Consider the following 15,129-nt stretch of genomic DNA (forward strand, 5'->3'; position numbering starts at 1 on the left):
CTCAGATGACACTGAATACCACTAACAGGAACAGGAGGTATGTTCACAAGATACTGGAGACAAACAGGATTGCCGATTAACTGCCTCCAGCCATCTTCCATGGAGTTCTTTCAGACCTCTCTCTCCTAAGCCTGGAAGAGCTGACCCAGAAGCTGTGAAGGATCTTAGAAACTAACACATACAGACCTGAGATATGAAATTACTTCAACCATGCAGAAACCACATAGACAGAGCTTTAGAAAACTTACTACTAAACACATTGAGGTTCAGTGACAGACGAGGCTGTAGCTTTCTGTCCCCTGGAATCCTGATGTAGGACCCCAGGTAAGAAGATAACTCAGCATTCACAGGAAGCAGAGACTGCATTCCCAAGTATGTGAATCAGGCAAAGTTACCATCCACAGCTGTGAGATCATTTGCTGGGAACTTCCAGTGGTGTTTTCAAGAACTGAAAGACCATGTTTCATCTTGACCTACAGCCACCCCCCAGAAACCAAATGCAGTACTGTCTTGATAAGCTAAACACAACCTGCAATTCTGCAAACACAGAGGGTGTTTATGCAGATCTTCCCTGGCTCCAAGGGAAAAAAACCACATTTGTAGATCACCATACACGCCCACTGCCTAGCAAAGAGGCATCAGTCAGCCAGAATCAAGAGGAAACAGGAAAATTTCCCAAAGGATTAATCTGACAACCACTACGCAATAGGCCAGAGGTTTGCCTGTGAACAGCTGTTAGAAACAACCAGATGCCTGAGATGTTTTAAGATGGCAAAACCAAGTTTGCCGACCCCACCCACCCACAATTCAGCTGTCATCAGTAACACGAGTATGGACAAAATACCTATTTTGTTTACTCGCGTAAAGAATTCGTGCATGGAGTCGTTAATACACTAACAGGATATACTGTAATTAACTCTGAGTAGGCAGAATTTTCTAAAAATTAGGTTATGTAAAAAAATTTAAACCTACTGACAAAATGTATTTTCCTTCCCTATTTTTTCCACACTAGGGACAGATTTTTTACAGTAGCCAAACTAAAAATTGCAGGTCTGTTCCTTTATTTTCTTCCTCATGGCAAGGAACACAGGAGAGACAAGAGTGGCAGCAACTTGCCAGACTGAGACTACTGTACCACACCCACACTCCAAATCAAACCCTAATAGTGTACAGTGCTTTTGAAGTCCCAAAACTGAGTTAGCTTATTACCAAAACTCCTGAGAGGAGCTAAATTATGTCCTTGGAGTAAATGGGTATCAACTCATGAGGTCGCTGTCAGTACAACTGTGCTGACACCAGTACTAAGTAGTTATTAAGAGCATTAAGAGCACACCCATCACCTCAGATGGCACTTCGTTATCAACTCCCCTGCTTGTTCACCAGGTTTGTGTCTCCTGAGAAATCTTCAGCATCCAGCAAGTACAGAGCTTCACCAGGGTAGGACGAGGGGACACATCACTAAAAAGATGAAAGTCACCAATACAGAAAACTCCAAGTCAAGATGTCAAAATTGTGACTTGCAGGTAACAAAGAAAGAAATGAAACTATTCTACGCCTCATGCCCTTGGAGTGGTCTAGGTCAGGAAAAAAAACATTTTTATAGGCCAGGAAATAACAATCTTTATTAAGACAATCTTTATTATCTTTATTAAGAAAAACCTTTTGCAAGCACTTTATAAAAAATAACATGGACGGAGACGTATCTGAAAGAGCAAACTGGTACCTTCAGAGAAAATTGTTTACAGTGTCTGCAGGGCACAAGTCACAGTATGGGATTATGTACTTCAACAGTAAACTAAGGGGTTCTGCAGCAAAAGAGAAGGGACCACAAAGAAAGAAACCTGTCTTAAGGTTAATGCATATGGGCACAGAATCCAGTTCTACTTAAGAGCTGGACTCTATGATCCTTGTGGGTCCCTCCAGCTAAGAATGTTCTGTGCATTTGTACTCAATTTTTTTTATTACAGCAATCAGTAAGTAGCTAACTGACAAATAGTCACAGATACTGTACCACATTTAATTTCCAAGCAATTATTCTGATAGAGCATCTCTATTTGAACTAGCACAAAATCTAAGCAAGTCTTTCATCTAAGACCAACACTGAAGTCATCTGCAGCCCAGACTCAAAAAGCCTCTTTTAGGCTTATACATCCACACATTATTTTGTACAGATCTTGATTCTCCTAACAGAGGCCTGCAGGTGGTTCTGCAATGCACCTGAGGTGTAATGCAACCAGATAGCTGAGGGCAGGTATACCTGCATCTCCTCTAGCCCAGGGGGTACACACTGCTACGCAACATCAATTGCCTTATTCTATGGAAGCACAATTCTTTCCTGAAGACCAACGCAGCAGCAACTCAAGGATGTAAGTATTGTAACATGCACTTGGGGGAAGAGCTGCTTCACCATAATGATCTTATACTACTTCCTGATGCATTTAAGAAAGGTATTGCCTGAACATATCCAGTAGCCACAAAGTCCTAGTCATTCTGTTCAGGGATATTCTGTGAGGCATATATAAAATACAAGCTGCAGGCAATGGCAGTTCCTTTCTTCTCTATTCAGAGCAACTACAGAATTCAGAGACCTATCTGTCATATTTGCCACTGCAAAAGCAAGATCCTTCTTTGGAAAGAGGGGGAGACAGCTGAAATCAGTCCTACATTAACCTTTCCAAGCTCACTCAAGCTTTGATTCCAATGTCAAGAAGCGTAATTTACATATTAGAAATTTCAATTTTGGAGTCTCCACTCCAGTGCAAAGCAACTATATTTGAATTGTTCTTTCCCAAGTCTCACAGCATGGTCACTGAAGACCACTTACATCCATCTTCTTTTCTATGTGTTAAAATTTTAATTTTAAGCACTGCAAAGAAAAGGTTTTGCTACTGCTCTGAATATTGCACATTTTCCTACAACTTTAGAAGCAGTATTTTCACTTTAAATCCAGCATCAGACAACCCCCACCATTTCTTTTCTGTGTAGCAGAAAGAGTAAGGAGTTCCAGTAGTCTAATTCCAGAAGTCTAAAATAAAACTTGTGAAATAAGTGTGAAAAGCTCCTAAAGCAAGAGCATCTTCAAGTTTATGGAATAACAAAAGTTGTGACTGCTGAAAGTTTTATCTGTTAGAAATCGCCACCTTTTCTTAAGAACTAAAATCTACCTAATAATAGTGAAATACAAGAAAAGGACATTTGTATCAAAAGGTAAAATTATTTAAACATATTCTTTTCAAACAGGAGAATTTTTGCTCACAAAAGGATCGTAAATATGAAAAGTATACCCACCAAGTAGCAAACCGAATTACGGATTCAAAAGCTTTCACTCTAAGCAGTACCTCCTGAAAAGCCTTTTGAAAAGGTGGCGTAAGTGCTCAGGAGACAGAAAGTCTTGCCTAGAAGACGGGCTTTCTATACATGCCATTAAGACAGAAGAACAGAACTTCAAATACAACTTCAAAGTAAGAGCTCATGAATCTCATTAACTCTGCTTTCAACTGTGTAGCACCACCAAACAAATATTAGGGACATTAAGAACACACTGAGTTAGAAAACAATGGCACTTAATATCAGATGTATAACTAATATATAATGACATTGCTTTTCCTCATCAAGAAAAAATGTATTATAGCTCCACCAACAGCAGGGTTCAACTGTGAAGATGACTTGAGAACTTTACAGCCCTCCCTTCACCTTGATGCAATGTTCAGCAGTTGTGAGCACACCCCAGGCACTCTGTGCAGAGACCTGCTACTGAATACATCATGGAAATGATCCAGGTGAAAAGTATCTATCCACAAATAGGGAATTAGAGGGGTGGAGGCTTAAAATAAGCAAATACAATTACATCTCAGCTCCACAAGGAATTACCTGCCAGTGATGATGGTGCATCTGACTGTATGCACCTGGAGGAAAGGATAAATGGAAGGGTCAAGATCTTGAGTCACTAGTCAGTGCATTCAAGACAATCATGACAAAACAACTTCTCCAATCAAAAAATAATTACACAGTTCTAAAGAGCCAAACAGAAGTCTGGTTAATGAAAAGTCCATGACATGCACAAAGCCTGTTTTGATGAATTTGCAGCTGTCACCAGCCAGTCTTCACACCATGCCTATCTCAGGTATGTTTCTCCAGGCAACACTTGGTTTCAATTAAGCTGCATACAGAGTACAATACATACAAATCCTTACATCCTAATGCATTTAAAGAGAACTCTTTTCCTACCTAATCCAAGCTTATGCCTTTGCATTATTTAAAGATACAGAAATATTTGGGGTATATACGTAGTTACAATATGTAAAGTCACACTTATCTTGTTAGGAACAAGCAGTAGCACCTCAAATGAAAACTCATTTCCTGGACTCTCTTAAGAAAAGCAGCCACGAAGCAAAGTAAGGCAGGATATATCCTGCTGTAGTGAGCTGGAACTCTGTGAGCAACTTGCAATACTTTGTAATTCTTAAACAACATTATGAACAAAAGATCAACAGCAAAGACAAAAGACGTCAGGGAATTCAGCAAGGAGAAAGATGGATTTTAGAAAAAGGGCTCAATGAAAAGACAGAAGACATGACTAGTTTTATGGACTTGCAGTACAGAGACATCAGTCCACGGGTGCCAAGTCTGGACAGGTTAACAACCACTGCAGTTCACACTAGACCTAGACTGCCACTCTGATGTCATGTCAGGCAGAGACTGCTTCAGAGAATGAGGGTGAAGTAGAAGTGAATGTGATTTAGTAAACTGCAAAGCAGTTAAAACTTACTCCTTTTTTTGGCCAACCAGTAAGTTTTCATCCCTTTCCACTGACCATCTGTTGTGTGAAGATATTTTTCAAGCACAGCTGAAACAACTGCACTTGTTAAATACTAGGATTTTTCATGACATAGAACAGTAAATACTGCAGAAACTGGTACTGGATTTCCAGCCAGGTATGTGCTTGAAGGCAGTAAAATACAGATAAGTTAAGTCAAAATCTAAAGATAAGGAAGAAATAGGAGAGAACTGGAGGTACCCAAACTGTTCCCTAATGCAGAAAAGGACAGAGGTCTCCAACCAATATTATTTGTAACCCAGGAGAAAAATAAAAATCAAGTCAGAAACTCAGGGAAATGGGGCTTTTAAAAGGAAACAGAGGTTTAATACACAAGTGGGCTGCTACAGAAAAATAAGAGAAGCTGCACAGTGGGATCTTTACCAGAAAATGATCTTGAATTCTAGAAGAAGAAACATCTTCAAACCTTTCTACAACATGATATACGTATTATGCTTCTTCTCCACAGAGAAACATACTAAGACACGGCCCTGAAAAAGACTCCTTCAGCCCAAAAGAAAATTGATTTCTGGTATTTTCTGTCTGTCCTGCCTGCTGCTGTTTAAAAAAAGAAAGAGATCAACACCATACTTACACAGTGAACCAGCTGTGGTCCGTCCTCTTTTTGACCTTTCTTGATTTGCTTTTTCAGAAGCCAAAGAAGCTCTGGTTTGAATATTTCTTTTTACAGGGCTCTGCTGTGATTCTGAAGCCTTCTCCACTCCATGAAAGTATTTCATGTGATAATGCAATAACTTGGCTTTGCGGAAGGATTTTGAACAGTCCAAGAACTTGCATCTAAACTTGTGATCTTGATCAATAGTTGCAGCTTTTTTTGATGCAAGAAAATCTGTTCTCCTACAAGGTTTTGTTACTGTAAGAACAAAACAGACAAATTGCCCCATGCATATGCTATATTTACCAAATGGTTTCCTAAACTTAAACTGCAAAAAGAAGCATGCATTCACACATATTAGCTATGAAATGCTAGAAATAAAATGTTAATGCCTTATCTACCTTTACGATTAGTAACTCTGAAGGGAAAACTCTACCCTACACTGCTCATAAAAACTGGTTGTCATGACGCCACGGTTTTTATGAGAAAGTTAGAATATTTTGCTTCCCTGAGTCCTTGCCCAACAGCTAATATCACTGTATGGTGCTCCTAAAGATAAAAGACTGAATCACACAGAGATTACATCCCTAAATCGGAACACTAAAGATTATTTGTTCGCAACTATTCACATCTTTGGTGAAAGCAAGAAAACAGTTCTGCTTCTCTGCTTACAATTATTTTGCTACCTGCTTTCTGGGTGCACAGTTCTACCACCAAAGCCTGGTTATTTCCAAAGACAATAGAAACAGTATGTCAGAACATTTTAAAAGTAAAATTGAAATTTATTTCAATTTTTAAGCAGCAATAAAAACCAAAATTGCTTGCACCTGTTAAAAAATGTTCCCTATGAGCTATACTTACTTAGTTTTTAAAAAAAAAGTAAGGAAAATCTAAAGATTCAAATGTAAGAACATTTTAAGGCACCTATTCAACAGAACACTGCTGTGCAACCCAAGGCTGTATCTATCATGAATTTCAGGAACTTTTAGTTAATATTTTTTCTAAGAAACATACAAAATAAGTATTTTGAACTAAATCAGATTACTGTCACAAGTATCTGTACTCAGTACAACACGAGAGGTAAAAATGAAGAAACAGATCTAAATAGATCTATGCAATTATCCATCACTAATACACACAGCATCAAAAAATCCCTCTCCAGCTAGAAGACAGTGGAAATGAGGTATTTTTAAAAAAAGGCTTCCAAATACAATTTTTCAATTTGCTTTGCCAGTACTAAAGTGTTATTTCCATCTTTACAAGAGTTGTCAACTTTCAGGATTAAGAACGCAGTGTTTAACTACAAGACCCAAACCTAGCAACCATGACTAAAACTGAAGGGATGCAGCACATGAATGAAAATTTAGACACTGTATTAGAAGTAGCTGTAAGGAAGAGACAAAAGTACCAAGAAACATTATGAACAAGAATAAGATTTTCTGTAAGTGCAGATTTTCTGCTTTGAACAGGAGTGTTAAAGGCAGCGTCAACACGATCCTGGAGTAAAAACACAGTACAGCTTGTTTCCAAGTTTTTAGCATGCAGTAACAAAAATGGTGTTACTGAGCAGTACACTTAAAGGTTGTCACAGTGCAGAGAAGCATCCGAGACAGCTATATCTGAGGCACATCCAGCCTTTAATACCGTGTACAAACAAATCTTTAACATGGAGAAAACACAGTAGTTGTACCCTAATGCATAGGGAAAGATTAAGTCATATGCAACACCAAGCTGCTTAAAAGAAAGAAAATGTAATGAAATTGGAGAACGAAGTAGTACAAAGAAAGACACTAGTTTTGGGTGTTTCACAGTGGTAATGAGCAGGAGGAAGACACCGTGGCATAGCAACATGAAGAACATCAATAAGACTGCAGCAAAGCCAGACTCACACTTGCAGAATGATGAAGTTTGCCAATACCAAAATCAAAATATACTGCAGACCATCAAAAGCTGCATTCAGGAAGAATGCAATTTCAGGAAGGCTCAGTGCAATGGCCTGTGGGTTTAGTGAAAGCAAATACAGAAGGGTTGTCTTGACTGTAAAGGAAAAAAGCCAGCATTTGGGACTACAGAGGCTGAGAACTTGTTACTATGCAATTACCAACATGAAGCTGGAAAACAACTACAGCAGAAGGGAGTCCAAAACTTAACAAAAAAACATCACAAAGATGACAAGGGAAACTATTACAGCATCACACAACTGTCAGGGATGAGGCCCCGAATCCAAGCTCAGAGCACTTCCCTCCCACTGAGCTGGACAGATTCTGGAGAAGATATAGGGAATGGCTTCTAACTGATCGTCTCCAAGTTAGAAAAGGAAAGGATTGCATTAGCTGAAGTTAGAAATAGGAATAACAAAGATATGGGACAAAGGGCAAGGAAGCAGACAAAAAACTTACTGCAATGTGCAAAAGGAATGTATTCAGAGTAATAAAAATACAGACGATCCCACAAAATTTGAAACAAAGCTTCAATCATTTCCATCACTACATTTTCCTTCTTTACAAGTAGCACAATAGAAAAACTCCCTGTCACCCAGGCACAGTAGGAAACTGACAACCAACTCTGCCACCCAGGGGAGCTTCTGGAGAGCCCTTGCTCTGGACACACTGTAAATGACATCCTACACCAACATCTAAAGGGGCAGCTACCATCCTTACACACAGAATTTTTGCTTATAACATATGACACTAAAATTGGTTTTTAGAAAAACAAGTTTGGTGTACTGTCTTCAGATTTTCAGGCCCTTGACTTTACAGAGGAGCTTGGTGGGTATTTTCTGTGAGTACAGAGGAAAATGAATGGTAAATATAACACTTGCTATTTCTCCCATGATTACAATAAAAATTCAAACTCCTCATCTGCTTTTCACTCAGCCATTACAACATTAAGCATAGACACTCAAAGTCAAACATCAGTGTGTCCTGTAAGTTTCACGACAGAGAAAAACATTCCTTCAGTGTTCTCATCAGCAACCCTTCCCACTTTTTACTGGGCTGAATTATCCAAGGGTCAAGCTATGACCATGTTCAGCAGTAAGTTCTCTGTAAAATGCACAGTGTGAAGCTTCCAAGTCCACCAGAGGTGTTTTTACACTATCACCAATTCTCTCTTTGACATAACTCCTGCTGATACAGGAATATTTGGCAGCAGCATGGTACCTTGACTGAAGGTCTGCCATCCTGTGGTACCTTCTGCAACACCCTGGTAAACAATCCAAGAAGCCAGCAGTGCACAGAACTCTTCCCATTTTCCCCCACTTAAAGATGGTTTTACTGCAGTTTTGAGCCATTAGAATTCCACACACAACTGCCTGCTAAAATGAGGAGACCTTCACTTTCTATTTCCTGGCCTCCAAATAAATATTAAGTAAAAATCAAATTATTTCTTCACTTGCTGTTAAATTAAACACATTGAAACTCTGTAAAACTCATGTTCTCTGGCACATTATCTTCATGATAGGTCATGGTAACAAACATGCTTGAGCTGACAGTTTTCACACTGTGCTTTGGACCACTTCACACCACTGGGCCAGTGTCCTCACTAATTACTCATTTCATTCAACTTATTTATTCTGAAATCTTGTGTTGTTTTTCCTGAGCTCACCAAGTGTTTTCATCATTTCAGCTCTCAAACTACATTTCTTCCTTTATTTTCAAAAAGCCTCTCTTTCAATATGTCAGTTGTGAAACAAAAAACATCTTGCTTAATTGCTCTTCTCAAGCTAATTTAGGTAAAGACAGCATCCAAGAATTTTCAATGCATCCTGAATCCAGAGAAGGAGATGCCTGGTGTAAGAAATATGTAACAGCATCAATAATCACTAATCATTATATATTTATGAACTTGTGGGGTTTTGAGCTGTAACATTACTTAGCATTGCAAGAATTACTCAAGACAGTATTTCCTATGGCACTCCACTCACCAGTTTCCCTCTGTGCTGGAAATAAATTGGTACCAATAAAAGCAGCCTGTACTGGGCAGTAAAGCATGTAAGCCTTGCAGTGCACCACTCACACCTCAACATACTCTTGGAGGGGCCAGGTGGAGGGGATGTGAAGGCTTTACCTGCACTTTGACTTGTAACTGAAACACTGCAACCAGATTGTGGTGTCCCACCCGAGGGAGCTTTAAGTGAGCAGGGTGGGATGGATTTATTTACCTACCATACCCTGTTAGGCTCAAAAATACAACTTTCACACTACTGTGAAGCAATTAAAGCCTACTGAGGTGAGCTGCAGGAGAAATAGCAGCTCTTTCAAACTGATGAAAAGGTCTTATGCTTCTCCTTAACTGAAACCCAAAGCTAAAAGAACAAAATCAGAAAAGCAGGTGTAAGTATAAGGCAAATAGAATCCCTGATGCATGTCTATGCAAATAAATAAGTAATTTCAAGAGTGCTAGCAAATACAACTACAAACTTGATAGCAGATGTGTGCAAAGGCAGCTCATCTTTAAATTTAAAGAAATTTTTAAGAGTAAACTCACACGAACAGCTATGAAATGCTTCTGTTTTCAGATGTATGCAAAGCTTTAAATGGCTGCAAAAATTTGCCAACAGACTGTCACATATTTTTTGGAAAGGTAGCTTGATTTAGCCAAATTCTGATCACCACTTCTGGTCCCTTGTCACTAGAGGTGCCAAAAGCCAGCAGAACAGGATTCTGATCTTTCAGTACATGTAATAATTCAGAATTTTGTCGAAACTTTTTAAAAAGGAACTTCATTTTTGACAAGCAATGCTATATTGCCCTTTCAGAACATGTTACATTTTAAAACATGGTCATAGGAAGTCACAGGAAGACTCAAGACTGTGTTTGCTGTTATAAATGTCTGCAACCACTATTCATCTTGAATCATCTACCAACCAGTGACTAGAAAAACACCCTTTTAAAAGGAATGCTAGTGTCCTTAAAAATTCCCGATATTCAAATGCTATAAAAATAAAGTTCTTTCTATATATCATGCAAGATAAAATTTGTACTAACAGAATGTATTACTCAACAATGCCAAAATGACACTAACAAATCACACTGAGAAAACCATAGGTTTTACAGTATTCTCCCACAGGAAGGTAATTCATTCTCACTAAGTGACTAGAATTGAAGTCTACAAATAATAATGGTAATACTGGGTTACAACACTGCCTTTGCTCTACATATGGAAAGCTACCAATGACTACCTTCCATGCTGTACTTTGTGGGAATCTCACATGCAACAGACACCCTCTTCTCCCATACACACCACCTACTCTCCACCAATGTACTCTGGCCCCTGCCCAAGCCCCAAATCTCTTTAGAACACATGGCAGACTAATAAACATAACTGTCTTACACACAGTTATTCTATCTGGAGCCTATCTGTTCCCTTGATAATCATGCATAAATTATTTAATTCAGCTCCCAGTCTCCAACACAGGGTATTTTTAGGACAGCATGCCTGGGCTCCGCAACATAACTACCCCTCCACAGAGCAGAAGACACTGGCGATTTTCAGAGGCATTTTCAGATCTCACCTAGAGGCCTCTGTCGTTGTCATGCTGTTACACACATGAACCACTACCAGGTAAAATACCACGCCCTGCTGTTCCCCCATCAGGCAGCTCATCAGCACTAGGGTGTACCAGTACAATCCCACAACGAAGACAGAGCATGGAGAAGGAAACACATCCACTTTTAACTACAAAGGATTTATCTGTGATAGAATATATGAATTTTAAAACCTTTGTCTAAAACTGCTTGTTAATAACCTTTTTAATGTTGTTTAGGTATGGAAATGTAGATTTTTGCACTTGGATTTCAGGTGAGAGTATTTACTCCAAGATCCTGCATAGCTTTATCACCAATCCTTAAGAGTGCTCTACAATAAAACCACCTGCTTGCCACATTTGGATGTCCACTGAGATGCATGTCTGATTTCTAATGTTAACTGAAACAACTTTCAATTAAATAAAATCCACACTCAGAAGTGTGGATTTTTACATAAAAAACAGTGCTGTACTTCAGGTCAGAATTCAATGTAAGTGAGTATTTCCAAAGTAACTTTAATCTAGCTTGCTCAAGTCCTGACAGAAGAGCCAGGAACAAGAGTGCACAAACTCTATCAGAGCCTTTGGGCAGGTGTTAGCCAAGCCCTGTTCCCACAGCTTTGTTGCTTGTATCCAATGAAGCAAGCTCAGGCCACATCCCACACATTCCATTAATGTGAATGACACTACACACACAAATATTACACATTCAGTTGGAATTATCTCGAGTTTAAACCCAAATTACAAATGCTCAGCAATAGCTGAAGGAGACCAACATCAAAAGAGCTCTAATTTCTAATTAGTGTAAATGTGTAAATTTTCTTTTACACATCTATGTGAAGGGAAGAGGTCAGTTACATCCAGCACTGAGGGTACCCATTAGTGGAAAGGGAGAGGACATGTGACTGGAACAGTTACACCCAAGTGAGTGAGACAAGATAAGTACAAACAAGAGGTAAATTTAAAATAACCAACAAACAACACACAAAGATTACTACAGCAAGGCTGAGAAACCATAAATCTCTCCAAGTACTCTGTTACACTTAAAATTGAACTTACTTAATAGAGCACAAACTAGGAAATATGTACTTCAAGTTTCCCCAGTTAGCTGTCCAAAAATTAAAGTTCTGAGAAATAATCACAGGATAGCACCATGTTTTGACAGTCTACTATCTGCACAGGAAATTTTAATTTGAAAAGGCACAGTAAGAACACTCCCCAGCTAAGAGAAAATAGAGTAAATATATTAAGATAGACACTGAAATGTTTGAACTATTTCATAAATTTGGACTAAAGTCTCCAAGTCTAAACATAAGGATATAAAAAGGCACAATCAGGATTCCCAAACAGCAGCAACAGTAATATTACCACATACTTGCAGCACATTAAGGAGAAAAGAACCTGACCTTTTATGGTGTTAAATTCAATTTAATCCAGAATTCCAAGCAGTGAGAACAATCATTTGTTAACTTCATCATCACGCTGAAAATATTACACTCAGTCATTTAAAAATTACAATTTCCACTTTAAAGGTTGCTGTCCAACTTGAAAGCGTAAGATTAAAACTGAGTTCACAAGGAATAAAAATACCAAGTTATAATAACCTTTACCAAGGTTAACACTGCAAAAATGCTCAATTTTAACACTTGCACAAGTACAAACCACCTGGTGTCAGTTGCCTTAAGAAATGCATCAACATTAAACATGAAAAACCCAAACCTGTAGCAGCAGAAGGTTCTTGAGTTCTGACAGGAACAGACGAAGACTCTGTGTCTTCAGGTTTTTCTTCCTGCAAACTGGCTTCTGTACTGAGTGCTGTGCTATGCAATGTGTTTCCAGGTGATCTTTGTTCACCAAAACTTTGGTCAGATTCAACAGGAATTTCTAACTGGACTAGAATGAGAAAAGAATTTCTCCGGAATAAAATGCATACAAAAGCATACTTCAGAACACTGGAGGTGGGGGGGAGGAGGGGGAATCCTCATCACATTACAACAGAGAAAAATACCCATCCATGCTCTTGACTGCTTGCTCTTGGTCACACAAAATTTTTGCAACACAACTAACTTGTAGCACCCCTCTAAACTTACAGCTGCTTAGAAACACACAAGATAGGACGGATCTCAAACCACTGCAAGAGCTCTCTCAAAAGGGAAAGGCAATAAAGCACATGGCAGAAAAGGGAGCGTTATCTCAACCCCGCTAAGCATAAAAGCATCCCATTTGATGCTTTTAGTGTTCAACAACAGGATTAAACTGTAAGAACTGTAACAGTTCAGTACTAGGGCTGTTACTTCTACAATCTAAAAGTGTTAAAACTTTGAAATTATCTCATTTCCACAATCTGAACCTGCATCCCCTTCAAAAGAAAACCAACCAATCAAAAAAACCCCAAACCAAATTATTTCCTTGGATATGTTTAGCCTATGGAGCTCTCCTTTGCTGGAAAAGCTCCCATCACCCAAGGGAAATGCTGAGGTTACTGACAGAAAGGGAATGAAAAGCCAAAAGCAATGAGGGCAGCAGAGCAATAGAAACTTTCCATGAGTTTTCCCTGCCCTGCTGATGCAAACAGGTTTTAATGGCAGATATGGAGACTGCAATGAAAGGAGCCAGGTATGGAGCCAAGCAACTGAAAATATAGAGTTTGCAACAACTACCACCACCTCATCACAAAAATCTGGGGTACACTGTGAAGGCACTTACCCTTCTCAGATTCATTTTGGTTAGGTACTGCATCTTTCCAAGTCTGAATTTCCGTGGAAGTTGTGACAAGATCTGTATTTAAAATCTCATGGCTAATACTGGATGAGAGTCTTGAAGATCGCCTCCTGATCTGGTCTCGCTCAGCATTATCTGAAGAGTTCTTAAATTTCTCCTGAGCTGGAACAGTTGTATTTAATGGTACTATGCAGTTACAGGAAGACAAACAGATCACAAGCAAACTTTCAAGTTCTTCCTTCCCTGTGACTCCCTTGAAAGTGTGTGTTTTAAGGATTAAGGCTAACACCAAAAGCCAAAAAGCCTGGAAAATTAGGCCTGTGTAAAAGCTATAATAAGTTACAAATAAGTATAAAAATATAGCAAAAGCTCAACATTTTTCTTCTAGTAACAGATTTGAAGTATGAATACAGATCAGTATCTTACTAGTTTCTTACTGAGAAAAAAAATTCCACTGATGTAAAATGCACACAAGAAGCATACTGCAGAGCAGTGGGGGTGTGTTCATCACATTATAGTGGAGCTGGTCTAAACAAGCTGTTCCACGGACGTCAATAATATCAAGAGTTAGATGAGACAACTCAGACACACAAAAAGCTGTGATTGAGCTGAATAACCTACACACACTGAAGTTTAAGACTGTGGTATTAATGAAAGGAAAGAGCTTTCTTTAGATCTTCATCTCCTTGGACATGACACTATTACAGAGAATATAATTTTCTTTCCTCATCAACACACTCACGTTCTTCAGCCTCCACACAAAGCACACAAAGATAAAGTAGAAGTTATTCAACTGCAGTGGCATGAATATTTACATAGTATTAGAGTGTCCTTGCTTTAATCCTCCATCTAGTAACTGAAGAGTTTCTACAACTTGTAAGGCTTCTATAGCCTTCTATATATTGGAAGCAATATAATCGCTGCCACCCATATATCTATGAACTTTTGCATCAAGGCTCACAACTTATACCTCGTTTTGTCCAAAACCAACTTCCAAGATTTAGGGGGGAAATTCCAGCATGATGATGCCACATATGAATGGCAAATTTATGAAAAACAGGTGTTGTATTTCAGTCAATGCATTTATCACAGTTCAAGATTAATACCACAGCCGTTTTATTCCTCCCCATCCATTAAGCTTGAAGAACTTTTATATTTATACACACACACTTAGTGTGAGAGCTGAATATAAAAAAACTCACACAATGTTTTTTCAATCCTGGGACGCTTCAGTGGAACATCACCTCCTTTAGGAATTTTCCGACGTCTTAACTCCAAAGTTATGGGCTGCAGTGTCTGAGAACTTGGCTCTATATATTTAGATAACAGAAGAAAAATCCATTGAATACAAAGCTGTGAAACACTTTAACACAAATTCCCAAGTCTTACAAGCTAAAATACTGGACTCGCATAAATACAGCTTCACCCAGCCTTCTAAAACCCATATAG

General features: G+C 38.8%; 1 protein-coding gene across 12 annotated transcripts in view; it reads right to left on the reverse strand.

Moving 5' to 3' along the window:
- Positions 1–15,129, reverse strand: part of PHF20 (PHD finger protein 20) — a 75,287-nt gene that overhangs the window by 33,849 nt on the left and 26,309 nt on the right. For 10 of the 12 annotated variants that reach the window (XR_008433845.1, XM_053958400.1, XM_053958406.1 and 7 more), the window contains 4 exons: positions 14,883–14,990; positions 13,666–13,842; positions 12,679–12,852; positions 5,412–5,690 (listed from right to left, as the gene is read on the reverse strand). Coding sequence is in view for 11 of the 12 variants with exons in the window: in XM_053958400.1 (XP_053814375.1) it covers positions 5,412–5,690; positions 12,679–12,852; positions 13,666–13,842; positions 14,883–14,990 (738 nt within the window). In the remaining variant the exon portion in view is untranslated. The remainder of the gene's footprint in view (positions 1–5,411; positions 5,691–12,678; positions 12,853–13,665; positions 13,843–14,882; positions 14,991–15,129) is intronic. The other 2 variants (XM_053958408.1, XM_053958407.1) reach the window with 1 other exon arrangement.

This window comes from Vidua chalybeata, chromosome 17, assembly GCF_026979565.1.
Source record: "Vidua chalybeata isolate OUT-0048 chromosome 17, bVidCha1 merged haplotype, whole genome shotgun sequence".
In the NCBI taxonomy this organism is placed as follows: domain Eukaryota; kingdom Metazoa; phylum Chordata; class Aves; order Passeriformes; family Viduidae; genus Vidua; species Vidua chalybeata.